Genomic DNA, 22503 nt, shown 5'->3' with positions numbered 1-22503 from the left:
CCACAAAGGCTACTTATAAGCTACTCATAAGTCGAAACACGTCGCGGTAATGTCTTTTTTCCGCGAAACTTATTTCTAACTTATGTTTGACGTGCTTTGAACCAATTCTTTACGTAGTCCCAACACACATCGACGTATGTAGACGTATTCCAATGACGTCTTCCGGTCGACAAAAAAAATAAATGAACGTGTTTCTAGCTTACAACTGCCATATAAAGACGTGTTCCCAGCGGTTTTGGGAATTGGTATATAAAAATGCTGCTCATAAAAGGGGAACCCAACAGTGTTTTCGAGTCCTTTTTGAGTCGATGTCCATGTCAGCAGTAACAGTATCGGTATCAGTATTAGTATTAGTATTAGTAGTAGTTTGTTCATGTTGGCAGTAGTAGGTGAGTGTGAGGGGGAGGGTGTGGGTTATGATGGATCCTCCTTGCGTCCGCGTGTCCACGGGTAGGAGACATCTTTTCACCATTGTTCTAAGTTCTTCGCGGCTAATTTTTTATGGGGCTTTTTCAACAATGAGCTATTGCTTGTTTTTACGATTTAGGTCTATTCATAACGGGTTGGACAAATGCACAACGAACTAATAATGTGCATAGAGCGCTTTGATTACTTATAGATACGATATACCAACGAATAATTATCATGAAGCCGGCGTTCACAAACTATGCCCAACGATAGCCTAACTTATCCATATCGTGCGGCAGTTTATCTTTGCCGGTGACGTAGGGTTTGCTATTCATAGGCTGCCACTCAACGATTTAAATGGCTGCATCTCCACTATTGAAAGTAGACGCTTGCGCTCAACAATTGGATTTTTTTTTACACTCAACGACTTTTAAACGGTACCACTCAGCTATTTTCATTGTTTACAATGAACGATTTAAATTGCTGTCACTCGCCTTTGTTTTTTGACGCTGGGGTTTGGAAATTTGAAGCGTTTCTTCTGAACGTGTTAAATCGCTCAAACTCGACTATTTTAAATAGACGCTGCCAATGGACAATTTGAATCATAGCCAAGCTAGACATCGAAGTGTGAACATCCTCGTCATGCCGAAGAAAAGTTTGAAGAATGCTGCAAATAAGTGTCATGGCCGTGGCCGTGGACGCTGACGCAAGGACGATCCATTATACCGACGTCTTTCAGCCTATGAGTAACTTAAAAGTAACGTCTGTCGATGTGTGGCAACGATCGCGTAACGTGCCAACAACACGTTAATCATAGGTTAGAAATAAGTTTCGGGTACGCTAAACATTACCTCGGCGTGTCTCAACTTATGATTAACTTACAAGTAGCATGTGTTGACGTCTGTCAACGATCGCAGACCGTGCATACAACTTGTGGCCAGCGTAGCGGAACGTGCGAGTCATACGCCGGCATATGTCGTGAAATTTCAAGCATGAAAAAATTTGAGGACAACCAAAAAGTACAACGTTTAAAGCCAATGTACAACGACGTATGGCAGTGTTTTTCAGCGTGCTCTCAATGTTATCAAAACTTACCCATAACGTATTCAACGTGTGCCAGCGTTTTAGAAAAAAAATTCAAAAATCGGCATACGTTGGCTAAAACGTCAAGGTGTGACCGGGCCTAAAGATAGACATAGACAAAGACAGTGTGTGTGTGTGTGTGTGTGTGTGTGTGTGTGTGTGTGTGTGTGTGTGTGTGTGTGTGTGTGTGTGTGTGTGTGTGTGTGTGTGTGTGTGTGTGTGTGTGTGTGTGTGTGTGTGTGTGTGTGTGTGTGTGTGTGTGTGTGTGTGTGTGTGAGAGAGAGAGACGGAGACACAGAGAGGCAGACAGTATACATTTGTACACACACAGACACAAACACACACACACACACACACACACACACACACACACACACACACACACACACACACACACACACACACACACACACACACACACTGGAAGAAGATGCAAGCAAATACAACCCATCACTTCGCTGAAGGGAATATTGGGGGAGGGGGGGCAAGAGAAAGAGGGAGGGAAAGGATAGAGGAGGGAAGTAGGACGGATGGAAGGGAGGGAGAGAGGTCAGAGAGAGGCAAAGGGGTCGGAGAGAGGGAAAGATAGTAGTGGGAGGGAGAGGGGTGAAAGAGGGAGAGGGGGATGGGAGTGGAGAGGAGAGGGGGGTATTCCGGCAGATGTGATGCCCAGTTCAACATCAATCCAAGAGATGACACACACATTGATGAATCACCCTGCCTGTGAAACACCACCGGGATGACAGTTTATCTCGCTGCGTCATCCCTCTCTCATCCCTCCCTCTGGTCCTTCACCCCTCTACCTCTGTTAAAGGGACTGTTAAGGACTGACAGTTTAGTTTTGAATTTGGGGGGAGAAAGAGAAGAGAGGAGAGAGGAGAGAGGAGAGAGGAGAGAGGAGAGAGGAGAGAGGAGAGAGGAGAGAGGAGAGAGGAGAGAGGAGAGAGAAAGGGATAAGAGTGGGAAGGAGAGAGGTGGGAGAATGAGGAGGGTAAGGGGGGGATTCCAGCAGATGTGATGTCCAGTTTAACAGCACATACATTTATGAATCACCCTGCCTGTGAAACACGGGATGACAGTTTTTACCTGGGTCGGGATTCAAACCCAGGCGAGACAGCTTAGAGCGAGTGTGTGTACCTGTCAGCTATCCTGCCGTGATATTAACGAAATGTTTCATTTTTACCTCCACCACCGAAGGTGAAGGACGTTATGTTTTCACCCCTTTCTCTCTGTTTGTTTGTGTACAGGATATCTCAAAAAGTTGTGGACGCATCTGGATGAAATTTTGTGGACAGGTTCAGTGTGTGACAAGGACGAACTGATTAGATTTTGGTGAAGATTTGGATCCGGATCTGACAACTAGAATTTTTAAAGTGATTCTTCACCATTGAGAGATTGGGCAAAACTGTTACGAATCTGGAAGCTATGAGCACTCAACATACAGGTCCTACAGCTCAGTTATTTCGATAAGTGTTTCGTTACAGTTATTTCGATCGCGGCTCGCTGGTGCCTGGTTCTATCATCGTCCCGTCGCTGGTGCCTGGTTCTATCATCGTCCCGTTGCTGGCGCCTGGTTCTTCGGACCCCATCTCGACGCTGGATAGATAGCTCCCTTTCTCTTGTTTAATGGGTAATTAAATGTTCATGCGCTGTGGAGTTATTTTGATAGTCAGGGTTTTCTTCTATTTTTACACCACCAACATCAACTAGAACAACAACAGCATCACCCTCACCTTCACCTCGCTCTGACCGACACCATTGCCTACGTGCTTTTTAGCACGTATGTGGGCGGAGCCCACGCAGGATAATGTTCCTTTGCCTGTTTGGAGGGCGGTCTGCAGCGACGGCCGTCACGCCCCCCCCCCCCCACCGGTCCAATCAACGGCCTTAGCGCCCGTTTTGGCCAATGACAGGGCGACGAGCGCACTTTGCGTGCCAAAACCGTCCAGTGAGGGAAAGCGGGGAGGGAGGAGGAATCACCCCCCCCCCCCGGACAAGGGTGAATAAGGTTGTGGCGTGATCAGACCTAGAATAGACTTTTGGTTGTCGGGACGAGCGCTGAATGGAGCTCAGGAGCCTGATCGCGGCTCGCTGGTGCCTGGTTCTATCATCGTCCCGTCGCTGGTGCCTGGTTCTATCATCGTCCCGTTGCTGGCACCTGGTTCTTCGGACCCCATCTCGACGCTGGCGTGGGTCGCTCGTGTCAGCCAAACCACACGAGGTGGACAGGTCCATGTCCTTATGGGTGTGTGTGTGTGTGTGTGTGTGTGTGTGTGTGTGTGTGTGTGTGTGCCTGTCTTTAAGTAGTAAATTGTTAAGTGCCTTCGCTGTACATTATTTGCCTTGCATCTCTTATTAGTCGTGATAACTCTGCCCTTACATGCTTTCCTCCTTCCCCACCTACTGTTAATAAATACCCTATTCGTTAAATGTATCGGCTCGTTTTTGTGTTTCTTTTATTGGTTTAACACGGTGCGTGTTGGGGAATTAGAAAGGCCGTTGTTGCCGTAGTGGTGTGCATTTGGGACCGACGGAAGCTCGGTGACCATCCGCTCGGGTCACGCACGGGTCGAGCGCGCATACGGCTCGTCCCGTACGAGTGCCGTCGAGGGTGTGAATACTCGGTAGCTCGCCAAGTGGTCTCTAGGTATTTTGAAGTTTGGCAAATAACCCTGTACCACGTAGTGGAATTATTGACGATTCACGGTCTGGTAAGGAACCTGTACCCTCGGAGTTTTCCGAAAGGTACGATCAAAATTCCGGGTGTTTGGCAAAGTCGACCCTACTGATCCACCTAGCGGTCGTGCTCGCAGCCGATACCTGGCCCTCCACAATACTAATATGTGGCATGATATCTCAAAAAGTTGTGTCTGGATTCGGACAAAACTTGGTAGACAAGTTTGGTGTGTGGCAAGGACAAATTTATTCGATTTTATTGAAGATCCGGATCTGGATCTGGATACGACAATTATTTAATTTTTAAAGTGATTCTTCACCATTGGGAGATACGACCAAAAACGATATTGTCCTGTATAGCATGATATTTCAAAAATGTATTGGGCCCGATATGTTCTCGTAGATCAGGCATTGCGTGGTGGAGGTATCCGCTCTACCGAGTGCCCTTCTAGTTATTATTTATGTTTATTTATGCCAAAGTGACCGCAAACAATGTGGGGCCATTGTATGCGAGTGATCCCTGAATTGTTCACGTCAATCGATATGCAGTATTCAGTGACAATGAAAATATTGTGGAGCGCTCGCCAAGTGGTTTAAGCACTCCAACAAAATGTTTGATAATGAACGGCTCGCCTGGCACGCAATAAGCAATCACCGAACTGTCGTATTAAACACACACCTCCCAGAGACACCCAAAATGTCAAGTATGCCCAAATTGGATAAATGAACACTTTTCTAGGAGTCAGAACTGCTTGTAAGTTCAATTCTGGAGCTTAAATTTTGTAATTTGGCTTAGTTTTAAAGATTCTCGAGGTTATGGCATGTGCAGAAATGAAAAAAAGCCACGAACACTGGTGTCTCTGGGCATTTAGAAGCAATGAAATGTATCCAGCGATTCATAGGTGTGTTGATCAGGCATTTGATACGGTTGAAGAAAATGAAAAAAAAACGAAAAAAACCCGTTAAGAAATCATTGCAGCCTGTTCCAAATCAGGGCATAGTTGAGCAGGCCAAAAAAACATGGCGGCTTCAGACCCCAGGATGCACCTTAAGACTCCATCGAGAGCGAGATGGCCGAGGATATGCCTGATAAAGGATATAATTAAATGAGGCTGCCAATTATCTTCAAAAGGGCCGTTTTAATTAATCCAAACACCAAATTTTCAGTCATGCACTCCTTTAGAGTTCCCTTAGTATGCATGCACAGTTTCAGGCTGCTCGGTTCCATGGTTTTGGAGCTCTGGAGGAGACACACACACTGACATTTATTAGTAAAGATAATATACTGTTGGACACCGATATTCATGGGGGATATGTTCCTGAAAAATGCTGCAGATGTCGAATCCATGAATGTTGGGGCATTGTTTCAATTGGAAAAAGGGGGATAAGTTCCCGTCGGTTCGTGATTCATCAGGAAAAAAACTAAAAAAACCCACGAAAACCCGTGAATACACAAAGAACAGGGCCGCGAATGTAGAAGCAGGTCAGGAAAACCGTGAATACGCCCACGAAAACAGGCAAATATGTGAAGAAGAAAAAAACCCATGAATACGCGAAGCACAGGGCCACGAATGTAGAAGCAGGTCACATTTTATGAACCGCAAATCGCAGAACCGTGAATGTCGGGGTCCGACGGTATTGGCATGCATGTGTATCACATTTTATATCGACTCAAATAATAGTGTCAGGTTGAACAGGATGAAGCAGAGCCAATGTGGGGACCCGACAGCGATGTGGCGATTATTAACAATGATCCAATGGTATATTTTGCACAGAGTAAGTGAGTTTTTATTGCCGGGACATCAAATTCAAAATTCCTGCCCAAGGGTCATTCCATGTCAAATCATCAAAGAATCTGCCGTCATCTCTCAGATTTTTGTAAAACTTTGGGAACCAATTGGGACCCATGAAAAACGGCAAGAACTCAAATATTTTTGTTAACAGCCTCTTAATTAGTGAGATACAGTCTAACGAACTTTGGACTAATTAGCACGACGTCGCGAATTCAAATGGCCATATCTCTAAAAGTATAACACCTAGAGAGCTGGTTTTGGTGTCATTTTAAAGGTATTTTCATGCCCTATGAATTTGTCTGGGCAACATTTTCCGACCTCCAACCACAAAAAAGTTATCACAAAATATAAACTTCAATCGTGAATCCCCAAAAAATGTATCCTTCAAATTTCCTCAAATTCATCCCAGAGGTACCTTATGATGTCAAGAAGCTTCCACATAAATTTTGTGACGGGCACTCCAATAGTTTCTGAGATATGAGCAATAATGTACATGTACGTATGGCATATCGGTTCGAAAATCAGCATTTGTAATGTATTATACAATCAATAAGTGAGTTGAAGTACACAGTGTTCACTAACCTGACTTAGTCTTTCAATTTCCTCTTCAATGCAGCAACAGCAGCACTTGTTTCTTCCCCTCAGGCCCAGTTGAAAATGAAAGTATATGATACTTCAAAGCAATTGATGGTCGTTCCCTGTGTTCCCTGTCATGGCTAGGTTAGAATGATTGTATAATACATTACAAATGCTGATGAAAAACGCCACAAAAACGATGAAAAAAAAAAATAAAAGAAATTAAACTGTGAATACGCCCACAAAAATGTGAAAAAAAATACCCGTGAATACACCCACAAAAATATGAAAAAAACCGTCAATACACCCACAAAAATAAACCACCGTGAATACACCTGCAAAAATGTGAAAAACCCCACAAAAAAAACGTGAATACACCCACAAAAATGTGAAAAACCCACAAAAATAAACCATGAATACACACATGAAAATGTGAAAAAAAACGTGAACACACCTGCAAAAATGTGAAAAAAACCCACAAAAAATGTGAATACACAAAAATGTGAAAAAAAACGTGAATAAATCCCAAAAATGTGAAAAGATCCACAAAAATAAACCATGAATACACACAAAAATGTGAAAAAAAACGTGAATAAAACCCCAAAAATGTGAAAAAAACACAAAACCCTGCAATACACAAGCAAAAACGTGAAAAAAAAAGTGAATACACCCACAAAAACGTTTAAAAAAGCATTCAAAAAAAAATAAAAGACCGTGCAAACACCTGCAAAAATGTGAAAAGAAACAAACCATGAATACACAAAGCACAGGGCCACAAATGTCGAAGCAGGTCAATTATATAAACCATGAATACATGGGGTCTGACAGTACTGCAAAACTGGAGGTTCTTGGAGGTATTATGACAGACGATTTGTGGATTATAGTATTTAATTAAATTAAAAAAAAATAGATTGCAAAAGTCAGATAAATAAATTAATTCTGGAATTTACCAACATTTTCTCAAGTGGCTATTACATCACCCTGTCAAACACGTTGCATTAATTATTCGTGCCTGTTGTTTGTGTCCTTTATAACGTCCTTAAAAACAGCAAGTTTCATGTTTGGAATGATGTTCAATTTTGTTTGACTGCCAGACAGGCAGATTGAGTAAAATATTATCACACTCCCCTCTGCACATGTGTGATCGGGACAAATTCAGAGCTAAGGGACGGTAAAGCGGCAAACTTGTCTTCCTATTCGTGTTCAAAATATTACATTCAATTTAAACTAGGTTACGCACTGCCATCTACCGAACGGCCGTCATTGGCTCACTTGAGGCACGTGGGGGGGGGGGGGGGACATTTCAAACTCGGTGCAATTGTATACAGCGCACGCGTGGTAATAAGCTGTTCCTCAATCATAAACTGACGATCATTTTAATTGAACAGACAGACGTACGGACATGAACCAATTGCTTAACCCTGCTTTTCGCTTCACGTGGTAACTACTCTTTGAGTGAAAGACCCTGAGCTTATTACTTTCCCAACTCTCCTCAAAGTTACTCAGGGTGACCCCTGGTTCTATCACACTCTATTCTGCTGAGAAGCTCCACTGCACCCATGTTGTCCACACCCTTCATGGTTTTAACCATCTCAATCAGATCCCCTCATAGTCACCTCCTTTCCAATGTATAAAGTCCTGTCTCCTTCAAATGTTCCTCACAGCTTGATCTATCAAGCCCTGGAATCAATCGAGTTCCTCTACACGTCTCCAGTCTACGCTGTACCCTGTCTATGTCAGCTATGATATATCTTTCTGTAGATTGGTGCTCTAAACAATACAATAGGCTCGATGAGACCTTGCTAAATTCCGAAAGTGTTCACATCTACCTCTTTTGATTTATAATTTGTATTTAATGAAGCACCTGTTAGCTTTACCAATAACTACCTGGTACTGTGCTGTCTGCTTACCCACCCACCCCCACTTTCCAACCCTAAATCCCTCTCCTGTGTGACACGCTCCAACATTTCCTCTTCCATCATGCGATCTTTATTGTCATTATTCTTACCCACCACCATCACCTAGCATTTCATTATGTTAAACTGCATCTACCAATCTATTAAACTATCTAGACTTTCCTGAATCGAATCCCTCCCACCCCTCGCTATCTACCTTACCTCCAGGCTTTGCATCATCTGCAAATTTAGAAAGCCGATTCTCAACCCCACAATCCAAATCGTTGATGGAAATTATGAATAACGAGAATTGATTTGCAATACATGTTCCCCGACCGAGGTGATATTTTCTTTGTCCAAAAGGGCCATAACTCTGAAAATTTGATGAAACGTCCTGAATCTCGAACTTGTTCTGCAACTTATCAGAATAAAGCCAAGTACCAGGTTTCAGTTGAATATGTTAAAGGGTATGGGGAAAAGTCTGAAAAACAACAGGTTGGACGGACGGACAGATGGAGAGCAAACCAATAGTCCCCCTCCAGTGAAACTGGTTGGGGACTAATAATGGTCTGGGTACGAGCTACAGTAGCTATCGTGTGCAGACTGTGGCTGCTTGGCTATATCATTTTCTGGGGGTGCAGCTGTGCTGCTGCTGCAGTGCCCTCTGTTACCAGTGCACCGGTACTCATTTCACCAACCTTGGAAGGATGATGGTCCGAGTCAACCCCGGCTGGTGTTATTTCAATGCCCGACAGGGACTCAAACTCAAGACCCTAAGATCTTAAGCCAACCAACCATTTAACTGTTTAGCCAACACCAGGCTTGTCCAGGTACTGATTCCTGAGGTACCCAAGGGTGGACCGGGGGGGGGGGGGATGCACCAAAGATTGTTCATGGCAATAAAAAAATTAGTGTTTGAAAGGGTCTAGGGGGGGGGATTGCCCCCGAAAATATGTATTTGCTTTCTTCTTTGAAAACTACACACACAATTCCAATGAAACTTCACCACATCCTTCAACACCCGATGAAGGTTGCGGTTCATCAGCAGTGATGACATGTTTCGTCCACAAACAATCCTTAAAGGGGAGTTCCCCCAACAACAAGGAGGCACAATAATATCAATGAGCTTCAAAATCATTTATTCAAATAAACACCGGACGAAGCTTCATACCAACAGAAACAATCTGGTATCAAATGACAAATGCAAGAACGACACTCGGTCGAGAACATCCCTCCACATTTTATATCCCACCGATAGGCCGGATATGCCTGGTGTTGGTTTAATGGTTAGGGTGGTGGGCTTGAGATCCTACTCATCCGTTGAATTAATACCAGGTGGGGTTGACTCTGCCTGTCATCCTTCCGAGGTCGGCAAAATGAGTGCCAGCTTGCTGGTATACTGTGTCGGAGTGGCGACCCATCCAAGATTGTGTCCAATAGCCAAGGAGACTGCTTCGGCCGTAGTTCCCGTTGAATTAATACCAGGTGGGGTTGACTCTGCCTGTCATCCTTCCGAGGTCGTCAAAATGAGTGCCAGCTTGCTGGTATACTGTGTCGGAGTGGCGACCCATCCAGGATTGTGCCCAAAAGCCAAGGAGACTGCTTCGGCCGTAGTACCGTTGAATTAATACCAGGTGGGGTTGACTCTGCCTGTCATCCTTCCGAGGTCGTCAAAATGAGTGCCAGCTTGCTGGTATCCTGTGTCGGAGTGGCGACCCGTCCAGAATTGTGCCCAATAGCCAAGGAGACCGCTTTGGCAGCACCAACGTTCTACACAGAGTATGGTTCCAATGGATGGATGGGTGGATAGGCCGGATCTGGATTCGGACCTGAACCAAAATCTAATCGGCTCATTATTGTCACCGACTCAACTCATCCACAAAGTTTTGAACTTTCATGCTTTAGATCGTTTTTTTTTTTGACCCGATCCATAAAAGGTGAAGAATCAGTTTTTTTAAATTAAATAATTCTAGCATCCTTTTTTTGGATCCGGATCTTCACCAGAATCGAATCGATTCGTCCGCATCACACACACAAACTGTCCACCAAGTTTCGTCCGAATCCGTCCATAACCTTTTCGACATATCCTGCTCAGACAGACACAGGGGTGAAGACATAACCCCCGTCCACCCGCGGCATTGCAGGTATTAAAGGAATATGAAGCGGTTTTTAAACAAAAATTCACCAAACCTTAACCGATACCGAAGGAAGTAAACGCGGTATTTACCAGAGATACCCAATCGTTCACACCGTACACCGAAGAGCGAGCTCACCTTATCACAGTGGATTCTGCTTCCCAGCTTAGCCACACACACGTTCAACGTCATCGATCACGTTTGATTTACCAGGAAGATACATCAGGGGAAGGTGCTAATAGCTCATAACACCACAGAGTGATTAACAACACGACAGTGAACCGGAACACCATAACCAGCACCTCCACAAACCCATGGAGAACATGGCGTGTATCCGCGACTTCCGCAACTACGATTCCTTCTTCCGGCGATCTTCGCCTGACGTTCTCAGTGAGTGATGGAAGGAATGTCGGCTTAGTTATGTTGTACGTAGACTTTGATGTAGTACATATTTATCACTTGATTGCCTAAATTCCCATTTAAACGTCGAGGTACACACACAATGGCATAATCTGGTGTGCTTGAAATTAGCGAATCTGCGAACTGTATGTCGTGGATACGTGATGTCACACGTTGTTCAGATTTGATGCCGGTGTGCTGCGGAGTACTATCTTCAAATTTGAGTTGGCACTTTGCAGGATCGTCGAAGCCCGAGAGGTGTCGCGCTTCCTCGGTATTCCCGAATAGACCAGGTAATTCTTTACAGGTTAAGACTCAAACATCGGGACGTGGCATATCTAGATCCTCGTGGCTCTTCCGTTAAAATTGACCAAATTAAATCGGATTTTTTTATATGTTGTACTTATGGACATTACGCACAGCTTCTAAGAAATGAAATTGCGAGAAAAAAAAATCGAGAAAAAATAAAATAAATAAAAAGTTCAAGTGGGCGTGACTCCGCCCACAAGGGGCGTGGGACGCCCCTCATACAAAAAGACACAACTAGACCATGATATCTAGCTTGTGTCCAAGTTTCATCAAGACCGCATCAAACGTCACAGAGCTATGCTCTGGAGAGAGTCACAAACAGACAGACAGACACAGTCACAACAAAAATAGTGGTCACTGCTGGCGCCCGCGAACCAATAATCATCGACACTTCATGCTCGGCCGCCATTTCGCGTGCGCGTTTTATCACCTCAGAAGAAAATTATTTATTTAACTTTCCAAGCGTTCTTTTCTCCCAACACCAATAATCGTAGTTCGAATCCTGCACTCTCGAAGTAGTCAGGATAGGTTCATATCCCACGTCCTGATCAACAATTATTGTCCATCAGGGTTCAAATCCCACACCCCTGACACCAGATGTCGATCAGTTTGATGATTCTACAATCCCACCCCAATACCAAATGGCGTGGTGCGTGAGGGGCTCAAAAAAATCCCGTTCCGACCCAGTTTGTCGGAGCCAGGGTTCAAATCCCACGACCTGAGACCATTTGTTCATTATAACAGCATCGACCTACACACACGTCTGGCTCAAGTGGAAGTGACGCTTCATTTATTGGTCCACCTAAGGAACACTATATATTGTTGCAGGCCGGTGGTCGGGTGAGAAGACCACAGGGGGAAGGGGGGGGGGGAGTTTTCTCAGAATTCCACCGGACTCCTCGGAATCGCAGGCCGTCGCACAGGGATAACTCCGTGTCATCGGCGAGTCGCTAACCGACCGTGAATGCCAATAACTCAACCACGTGACCTCGGGTCCTCCGTCTATGGGTTAACCGGGTTACCTAATGAATGTGACCTAATTACCAGGGGACACGCCCTCGGTACCCCTTGTCCGAAACGGATTACCTTACCGGATCAGATGCAGCCGAGCAACACTGCCAAAGATGTACCGGCTAAAAGGAACGGATCGTTGGGAATAAAGTCCCGGCTTGGTGAGGATACGGACCATGCTGGATCAATGAAAGAACAGACAAAAACGACCTGGGAACATTTCTACTAATAATTTACTAGCAGGCAGGCGAGGAAAAATATGTGGCACAGTGAATGTAGTTTATTGTTGTGTGTAAGCAGAGATAGGAAGAAAAGTGTGGTTCAACAATAATACAAGCAACTTACAAAAGCAGACAGAGCAGAGTTATTCCGATATAATTCTTCTGCAATCTTAACTTAAGCAAGGACAAGCGCCATCACACACCCACACCAATGAAGAGGAGTTAATGAAGAGAAAAAGGAGAGGAGATGAGGCTAACGGTCTCTCAATACCTTGCATGATTGACCGACCGCACCACCCAGTCCGTTTTTTTTGGGGGGGGGGGTACTCTGCTGGGCGATACCTCCCTGACAGCTAGCGTGTCATCTCTTGCTTCGTGGCACTTCGTGCAGCCAAGCGTTGATCCAGAGAATGGGGTGTGGCTGTCAGGTGTGAAGGAGGGACTTTGGGCGGAGTCAGAAGCCAGTGGGTGGAGAAAGGCGGAGTCCGAAGCAAGTGGACGGATTGGCTGCAGCAGGGAGGTGGATGGATGGGTGGAGTCAGCGGAGAGTCAGTGAAGAAGGGTGGGGCCAGCAGACTAACTCAAAGACGAATCTCAGGCCAGACAGAGCAGAACCAGCAGACAGGAACCAGGAGCGTTGAGCAGGAACGGAAAACCACCAGCAGATGGGGAACGAACGAACGGCCCCGCGACCTGTCCTTTTATAGACCCTGTGGTGCGGGGCAGGGGCGATGACTCATTCTTACAGTGAAGGGGAGCGGCCGCAGTTTTTACAGGTGGCTGTCCGAGTGCAGTGCCTGCTGGCCTTTGCGAGGACCCATTCTTACAGTGAAGGGCGCAGCCGCAGTTTTTGCAGTAAAGGGCACGGCGAGTGCAGTGCCTGCTGAATTTATCTCAGGAATAAGAGGAAAAGAGTAGGAACAAGCCGGTAGGCGACATGGCTGCTCGCTCTAGATGGAAAGCTGGCCGACGCGACTAGCCGATATTCATGTACATGCTATCAATCAATTTAGCACAATAAATATGATTAACACAGCCCTCTTAGTTTGTGCCCAGAAACCCGCCTTGTGAAATTTCAGGCATGTTTCCAAAGAGACTCTAACAAATGGCAGCCCTGGTAATTCCATTTATCTATTCGCTAAAGATTTTATTTTTTTATATGATGCTGTAAGACATTCTCCTTGGGCACAAAAAAAAACAGGTCCCTCGGAGGTCCAGTTTCGGAGGTATTGATTTTTTTGTACAGTCCACAAGAAGTGTACGATGTACGATAAAGTATTTTATCTGTTGCTAAGCAACGGAGGTGTGCATAGCAACCATTCATTTTTGTGTACATGCTAGCCACATTGTACACATTTCACCCAAGTTTCAACAAAATCAGACTCTTTCTCTTAGAGATATTCGCAATTAACCGTTTCTGAAATGTTCGACAGGTACTCGCCAAAAACCTATCTCCTCCTACAAATATTTTTTGTTAGGGCTGCAAATTGGCATGAAGGGAGCGAGATAGATTGTGCACAGAACTCTGAGCTTCGATTTTTCGATTTTTTTTTTCGATTTTTTGACCACCTTAAAGGGCCGTTGCTCGGGCCCGGGGTCCCATATTCGAAAGCACACGATTCCCAGAAATATTGGTCCTACCTACCAAATTTCATTGGAATCGGTTGAGTGGTTTAGCCCCGAGGCTTGACCAAAGTTTTGCGGACAGACAGACAGATGGAAATGTCCAGAATAAGGGGGGCTCTAAGAGCAGCCAATAAAGTCAGAGATATAATCAGACATAACTATGAGATTCACACAACGCACTTGTCCCATTTGTCCCATTAGACATGAAGGAAGGGTCTAACAGTACGTCTTGTTGTTCGTCTTTCGGCTGCTCCCGTTAGGGGTCGCCACAGCGGATCATCCGTTCTGATCCGCATACTGACTTGGCACAGGTTTTACGCCGGATGCCTTTCCTGACGCAACCCTGGTCGCCTCTTACAACACAGGGATATGGATTGGGTTTCGCCATGATTCCGGGCTGCCCTACATCCTCTCATAGCGTGGCCCAGTGCAGAGCTCCCGTCCTCAAGCGATCCTCCAACCCAAGCCTCCGAGTAGCCGGATTACAGGCGCACGCCACTACACCCGGTAAGGGTCTAACTGTACGTATGTTAATAAAATAACTGAGTGGGGACCACTGTATGATGGATGCCATTGCCTTGGAGGGATGCAGTTTCCAGAACCGCAACGATATATTCTGTTCCATCTCCCTTCTTAATGAAGAGTAAGATCATACATTGTCAAAGTGTTGTCAACCGAACAATCAGCGTCCACAAAGCTTTAGCAGCATGTTAAACGACTTATTGGCTTGCAGTGCCACCAGGAAGCAAGTTTGAGTGAAAGTTTAACCAACTTCGTATGTCAGGTATATCAGTACAAGTCTGCAATGGTCACCAACACCAGTTTACAAGAAGTTTATGGATTTAACAAACAAAATCTTTATACTTCTGAGGCTTAAGAATCATACGCCCTCGTCTAGTACTCTGCACGGTTTGACGCATATGTGTTGCAGTATGCGTGCATGCGGGTGTGTATTGTTCTCTAACAGGTGGACCTGGTTGTGGCATACCCGCTCCACCGTTCATGTCTACACGAGTGGTATTGCTCATATTGCTCGTCGCAGCAGGCTCTTGCTCACGAGGGGTCACGACATCATCTTTGGGGGTCATGAGAGCTGGTGGTGGCTCATTCGTTCTCAACAGATGACGTCTGTTCCTGCGTAAACCACTCCCAATACCGTTGTCAACCCAGTATGATCTCGGGTGCGAATCCACTTCGGTAACGATGGCTGGCTGCCAGGTGTTCCTCCTGATGTGAACAGTGTCACCCGGCTGCAGGTGAGACAGCGATCTTGCTGATCTGTCATGATAGACTCTCTGTATCGGCTTCTGTTGCATCAACTGTGCTCTGGGATCTACTGTTGCTGGTTTGAGCAGCTGCTTGGTGACTGCTATCTTGGATCTCAGAGTCCTGCTCATTAATATCCGTGCCGGCGAGAATGATGTATCCGTGACAGGGGTGTTTCGCGACTCCAGAAGTGCCAGGTAAATGTCATCAGCTTTCTTCATCATCCTCTTAATGGTTTGGATAAGACGTTCACTTTGGTCATTGGAATGGGCAAATCCAGGACTGGATGTCGACTGTTTGATTCCCCAGTTTCACGTGAACCGCCTGAACTCTTGGCTGTCAAATGGCATATTTTCACTCATGAGCTCTTCTGGAATGACATGTCGTGCGAAGACCTCTTTCATCTTCGTGACGATCATGATGGGAGTCTTGTCCTCAATCTCCACCACCTCCAGATACTTGCTATAGCAATCAACCACCAGGAGATAGTCTTTGCTTTGATATGTGAAGACATCGACTCCCACCTTCTGCCATGCAAGCTCAGGTATGGGGTGTGGTCTCAGTGGTTTCTTGGGCTGTGCATTCCTATGGCTGAGGTAAACTGCACAGTTGACTACTGTCTGTTCAATGTCTGCAGCCGTGTTGGGTCAGAACAGAGCACAAGCGGCCCTGGCTTTCATTTTCTCAGCTCCCATGTGACTCTCATGTAGCAGAGCAGGATCTCACTCTTCAGTGAGCTCAGGATCACAATGCGGTCACTAACACACAGCAGTCCATCAGCTATGTGTACCTCATCTTTGACAGGCCAGTAGTCTTTGACAGGCCAGTAGTCTTTTTTTCTTGAATTCAGTGGCCTTGAAGTAGTTTGAAAATCGTGCAGCCCACTTGTCCCATGCATCAGCAGCATTTGATGCCTTAAAATTAATTGGTTTGGGAGGCTTTAGGACTTCCATAGCGGCGTTTGGTTTGCTCTTCTGACACCATGTAACAGCATCGACCGTGCCCACTTCTCTGGCTCAAGTGGAAGTGACGCTTCAATTATTGATCCACATAAGGAACACTATATACTGTTGCGGGCCAGGGGTCGGGTGAGAAGACCACTAAGGGGGGAAAGGTATCTCGGCTCCCAACAGACTCCCCGGAATTGTAAGCCGTCGCGCATGGATAATTCCGTGACGCGGCGGGTCGCTAACTGACCGTGAACGCCAATAACTCAACCGCGTGACCTCAGGTCCTCCTGTCTATGGGTTAACCGGGTTACCTAATTAATCACGTGATTTAATTACCGGGAAACATGCCCTCGGTATGCCTTGTCCGAACTGGATCACTTTACCGAACCGGATCACTTGACCGGATCGGATGCAGCCGAGCGACACTGCCAAGGACGTACTGGCTAAAAGGAACGGATTGTTGGGAATAAAGTCCCGGCTTAGCTAGGATTCGGACCATACTGGATCAATGCAAGAAAAGACAGGGATGAGCAGGGAACATTTCTAATAATGATTTATTTACAAGCAGGTGAGGAAAGGTATGTGGCACAGGGAATAGTTTAATGGGGTGTGTTGTGCAGGGAAAGAAAGAAATGTGAGAGGTGCGGAAATGTACAAGCAACTTATGAAAGCAGACAGAGCAGACTTAACCCAAAAAATAATAATAACAATAATATTGATAATAATAATAATCTTCTGCAGTCTTACTTATGTGGACAGGTGCCAGGACACACACACGCACACACACAGACACAGACACGCACACACACAGACACAGACACAGAAAACCCGATGAAGAGGAATTGAAGTGAGAAAGGAGAAGAGTTGAGGCTGCGGTCTCTCGGTACCTTTGCATGCTTGCCTGAATGTGCCACCAATACGTTTGGGGGGATGCTCCGTGGTGCGGTACCCCTGACAGCCGGCGCGTCGTCTCTTGCTTCGTGGCAACTCGTGCAAAGAGTCGTCCAGAGAATGCGACGCGACCGTCGGGGTGAAGGAGGGGCTTGAGTTGGGAGGGTGGAGTCAGCGTCATGTGGGCGGAGAAGAGGAGGCAGAGTCAAGGCAATGAGAGCAAGAAGCGGTCCAGTGTGCGTGGAAGACGAAGGAGGGCAGAGCCGAGGCGATATCGAAGTCCAGCTTGAGCGGGAGGCGAGGCAGGGTAGAGAGAAATCGCAGGCTCCGCTCGGACCTTCATAGGCCCCGCGCGCGGGGCGGGGGGCCACCCCGAAGCGCTGTGTCGTCACCCGAATCGGGCGCTCTGATTGGGCCCGACCTCCTGCGCGGCCCGGCCGCGATGACCGGAACCGCAACATTCCTTTTCCGGCAGGATGACCCCACGCCACGGATCTGTCTTGCTCCGACCCCACAACATGACATGAATCTCCCACACCAAACTCCGCGTCATGAATTACCTTGCAAAACCACCCAGGCCATGCCCTGACGACCGGCCGAGGGGGGCGTCGGTCCCACACACCTGCTCGTGTGCCCCGACCAGCGTTGGTCAATATGCCTGCTCCATGTGCTCCAACGTGGCCCGAGCTGTACAACATGCCTCCGCCCGATCGCAGTTTCGCTGGCCATAGAGGCGAGAAGATAAGATGTTATGGCAAACCCATGCATACTGACAGACAGTAAGATGTGTCCATTCGTGCCCTGCTCTGTACGATAACAAAGTGTTGCGAGCGGCACACAGGTCTGCATTCGAGCACATTCCGTACAGTGCGCGTGGATCCACCATTACGCACGTGGCCAGCACTCGCGTTCGCCCGATTCTGCTATCGTGTGCGCGGGGCGAAACCCAATCAATATAATTAGTCCAGAAATGGGTTGAAAAGTACATGCCGCCTGTATCATGCACAACTTGGCGTGGTGTTGCCATTCTATTTTCGGCCTCGATGTTCCGTGCAGCGTGGGTGTCGTGCTGGGTGTGTTTCCTACGGAGAGGTGTGCAGCATAATGCCTGCTTGGCCTTTGCTGAGGACCCATCTCACAGCGAAGGGTGCACGTGGCTCAGATTTACCTCAAGAATAATCAGAAAAGCAGAGTAGGAATGAAGTTAGACATGAAATGAAGAAGAAATGTTGTAAGCAAACATAGCTATGAGTTCCTCGCAATGCACGGCCCTGTTGTCCCGCTAGACAAAAGGGAAGGAACTATCTACACGTATATTAATGGAATAACTGTCTTGGGACCGCTATATGTTGGATGCATGCGGTTCTGAGAACCGCAACAATACATTCTGCCTACACCATAAGGAACACCATAAGGAACACCATAAGGAACATGCCTGGTGTTTGCTTAATGGTTAGGGTGGTGGGCTTTGGATCCTAGAATCCTGAGTTCAAATCCCACTCAACTGTTAAATTAATACCAGGTGGGGTTGACTCTGCTTGTCATCTTTCTGAGGTTGGCAAAATGAGTGCCAGCTTGCTGGTATCCTGCGTTGGAGTGGTGACCCATCCAGGATTGTGTTCAATAGCCAAGGAGACTGCTTAGGCAGCACCAATGCTCTGCTCAGAGTATGGTCCCAATGGGGGGGATGGATATTTTTTTCTGTTCATCAGGGTCCGAATTCCATGAGCTGATGACCAGATGTCATGTCCAAGGGGTTAAAACCCTACCTGGACAGATGGCAAAGCTTCTCCCTTGAAGGCTACAACCGAGACTCGGAGATTAATACGCACGCGTTTACGGGCGTAATGGCGGAGAGGCGAGGAGCATGGGGGAAGAGCACAGCACAGCACAATGCTACAGTGTCTTAAAGGGAATATGTTTAATGAAAAATAAAACAAACATTCACAAAGGATGTGAATTCAAAAGGAAATGATAATGACATGAAATAAATAAATACTACAGTTGAGGCCTCACACACAGAATCAAATACAGACAAAGGGTGACACGAAATGAAAAGAAAAACCCTCCTTTCAAGCGCACGTGATGAATTTTGCCTCAGAAATTATGGTTGGGGAGGGTACCGTGGGTTGCCATGCTGTGGTAAGCGAGACGAGGGGCAAGCGAGGCAGAAGGTACCGTGGGTTGTCATGGATTTTGCCCCAGAAATGAAAAGGTGGGAATGAAATAGAAAGGGGAAAATGATTTAATAACCTAACTAATAGCCCATCGCAATGCACTCCCTTGTCCTCCCACTACACAAAAGGAAGGGGTCCATCTGCACGTATATTGTTGCAGGCCGGGTATCGGCTGCGAGCATGACCGCTAAGTGGAGCAGTAGGGTCGGCTCCACCGAACACCCGGAATCTAGATCGTCACCCTCGGATAACTCCGAGGGTACGGGTCCCTAACAGGACCGTGAATCGTCAATAAATCAACCACGTGGTACAGGGTTAATTGCCAAACTTCAAAATACCTATAGGCCCACGTGGCGAACAACCGAGTATTCACACCCTCGACGGAGCTCGAACGGGACGAGTCGAGTGGATGGTTACCGAGGTCCCATCGGTCCAAATGCACAAAACTACGGCAACAATGGCCTTTTTAATTCCCCAAAACGCACCGTGTAAAACCAATGAAGAAAACATAGAAACGAGCTGATACATTCAACAAATGGATATTTATTTACAATAGGTGGGGAAGGAAACACACAAGTGCAGAGTTAAACCGACTATAAATAAATGAAATCATGTACAGCACAAGCACTTATCCGTTCCTACTTAAAGACGGGCCCACAGACAGAAACACCTAAAAGAAACGGACCCAAAATGGTCTTTATTATCCCTTCGGCTCGGAGGGAAGTCGAGCTGAGGGATGAGAACGTGGCAGGCTACTTGGCCGCGAGTGCGCGGCTGGGCGTCCACCCCTCTCCCGGAGCTCCGGTCGCCAAAAGACGGACCAGGGCCACCAGACGCAGACCAGCGCAGCAACGAGATGTGCTCAGACCAGCGCCAACGACGAGATGTCCTCAGACCAGCGCCAGAGACGAGATGTCCTCAGACCAGGGCCAGCGACGAGATGTCCTCAGTCCAGGGCCAGCGACGAGATGTGCTCAGACCAGCGCCAGCGACGAGATGTCAAGAGAACCAGAACACGTGCTCGAGAAGACGGGGCGCAGATTGTTTGTTCTCTGTTCCTTCGTCGTCTTCCCGGATGCCGTTCCTCGTGCGTGGCCTGCACCTATTGGTCGACCATCGGGGAACACGCTCACATCTCCCTGATTGGGCGAGAGCGACGTCAGGTCCTCGTGAATTCCGCCCACGTACGTGCTGACACGCACGCGTGCAATGGTGCCGGTGGAGGATGGTGGAAGGAAGCGAAGGCAGATGTCGTCGGTGTTGTTGTTGTTATAAAAATCCTAACTATCAAAATTACTTCGCAGCACATGAACAATGAACATCCAATTCCCACTCGACTAGGGATGGGACCCTAACTAGAAACACACACACTTACCGATATAACTGAGCTATCGGGGATGGCTGTCTGTCTATGTGCACAAGGCTTCCAAATTCGTAACAATATTAATGGTATGACTGTCGTGGAACACCTATCTGCTGTATGCATGCGGGACACCTAGTAGCGATCCTGCATCATATTTAGTTTCCCTTGACAATTCTCCTTCCAGCAGGTGTTGAAGGCTTGCAATAACGTTATCACACTCTTCGTGGATTACTTGCACAGCATCATGGCTGGAACTCCATCTTGTGTCACACTGTCTTTTCACAGTCTGAGTGACAAAAGATTTTAACACTTCCCAACGAGAAGTAGATGAAGAATAAAAAGTAAAGAGTTTTTCCAGAATGCCAAAAAATGTAACAACAACAGGTTGCACCTCACTTGCATGGACACAGGCCAAATTGAGGCTGTGGTTCTCGCAGTTCACAAACACAGCTTTTGGGTCAACTTCAATAATTTTTTGTTGAACACCTCCTCTCACTCCAGCCATAACTGCTGCGTTATCATATGCTTGACCACGATAGTCATTCATGGAAGTTTTGTCTTCTTCCAATTTTTCCTGAATTTTATTTACCAGGCTGACAGCATCTTTCTTGTTGACTTGAAAAAATCCCAGAAATGTCTCCTTTATTTCTACTTTTCTGTTTTCATCAATATGAACGTAACGCAGAATTTCAGAAACCTGATCTTCATGGGCAATATCTGGAGTTGAATCCAGCATTATGCTAAAATATTTTGCGTCCTTAATTTCGGAAATTATATTTTTCTTGACAGTTTCACCAAGAAGATTGATTATTTAGTTTTGAATTCTGTTGGACAAGTAGGTGACACTTTTTGGTTTCTCTTTCCCTCTCTGCAAGTGTTTTGCTAAGATGTCATCATATTTGGCCAAAAGTCTGATTGTTGCTAGAAAGTTTCCTGTATTTTCACTGACTGTCTCCCCTGGCTCTGATAACCCAAATATTCCTTCTCCTCGATGTCCATGATATAGTGGAGCAGCAGGGGCCACCAAAAGAGGGAGATACCCACACCAGTAGTACCACATTTTCTAATGTGGTTATTATTTACCACCTACTATCCCTGTACATGAAAACCAATGATGCCAGTCTGGGAAATGGTGGCATTCTGAGAAATAGGTCAATTCAGGTCGTTGACCCCTGAATTTGGCAATATTTACTAAAATGGCAATAGTTTTTATAATTTTCATGTTACAATACCTTGATATACATCAAACTGATCTTAAGACAATCGGCTATAACATGCAATAACAAAAAAGAACATGTGGCTGAAAATAGTAAGTACAGAACCAATTTTATTACAAATTTTGCCCCAAAAATCCAAATTTTCATATTTTTCATATACTTTTAGCATCACTCATCACATGCATAATATAAAAGTATCAAATATTAAGTATTAAAAAGTTTCTCTAGAGTCTGCTCTAATTATATATATATATAAATAATACATTGTATTATCTTCAGTGTAAATCATATTTTCATCACATTTTGTCCAAGATGCCTGAAAATACCTGAAAATGGTATTATTCAGTACTCATGGCATATGACCATTAACTTGATTAATTTCATATTTATTAAGAGAAAAATTTGTTTCAAATATTATATTGTCATAAGGAATTATATTTGTTGATGAGTATATCAACAACACACAAGGATGGATCCAGAATTTGTGTAAATGTGGGGGTGGGGGGG

General features: G+C 45.9%; 1 protein-coding gene and 1 pseudogene across 1 annotated transcript in view; both read right to left on the bottom strand.

Moving 5' to 3' along the window:
* UBOX5 (U-box domain containing 5) overlaps positions 1 to 10905 on the bottom strand; it is a 29858-nt gene extending 18953 nt beyond the window's left edge. The window contains exon 1 of the mRNA XM_085877368.1: positions 10705 to 10905. Within this exon, the coding sequence (XP_085733494.1) occupies positions 10705 to 10758 (54 nt within the window). The 5' untranslated portion in view covers positions 10759 to 10905. The remainder of the gene's footprint in view (positions 1 to 10704) is intronic.
* A 3595-nt stretch (positions 10906 to 14500) lies between these two features.
* LOC147027782 (signal recognition particle RNA) lies at positions 14501 to 14641 on the bottom strand (annotated as a pseudogene).
* Between the last annotated feature and the right edge of the window lie 7862 nt (positions 14642 to 22503).

This window comes from Eptatretus burgeri, chromosome 4, assembly GCF_056783735.1.
Source record: "Eptatretus burgeri isolate ZD-2024b chromosome 4, Ebu_testis_v1, whole genome shotgun sequence".
NCBI lineage: Eukaryota > Metazoa > Chordata > Myxini > Myxiniformes > Myxinidae > Eptatretus > Eptatretus burgeri.
Note: the sequence above shows the minus strand (reverse complement) of the source record. Positions and strands in the feature narration are given on the sequence as shown.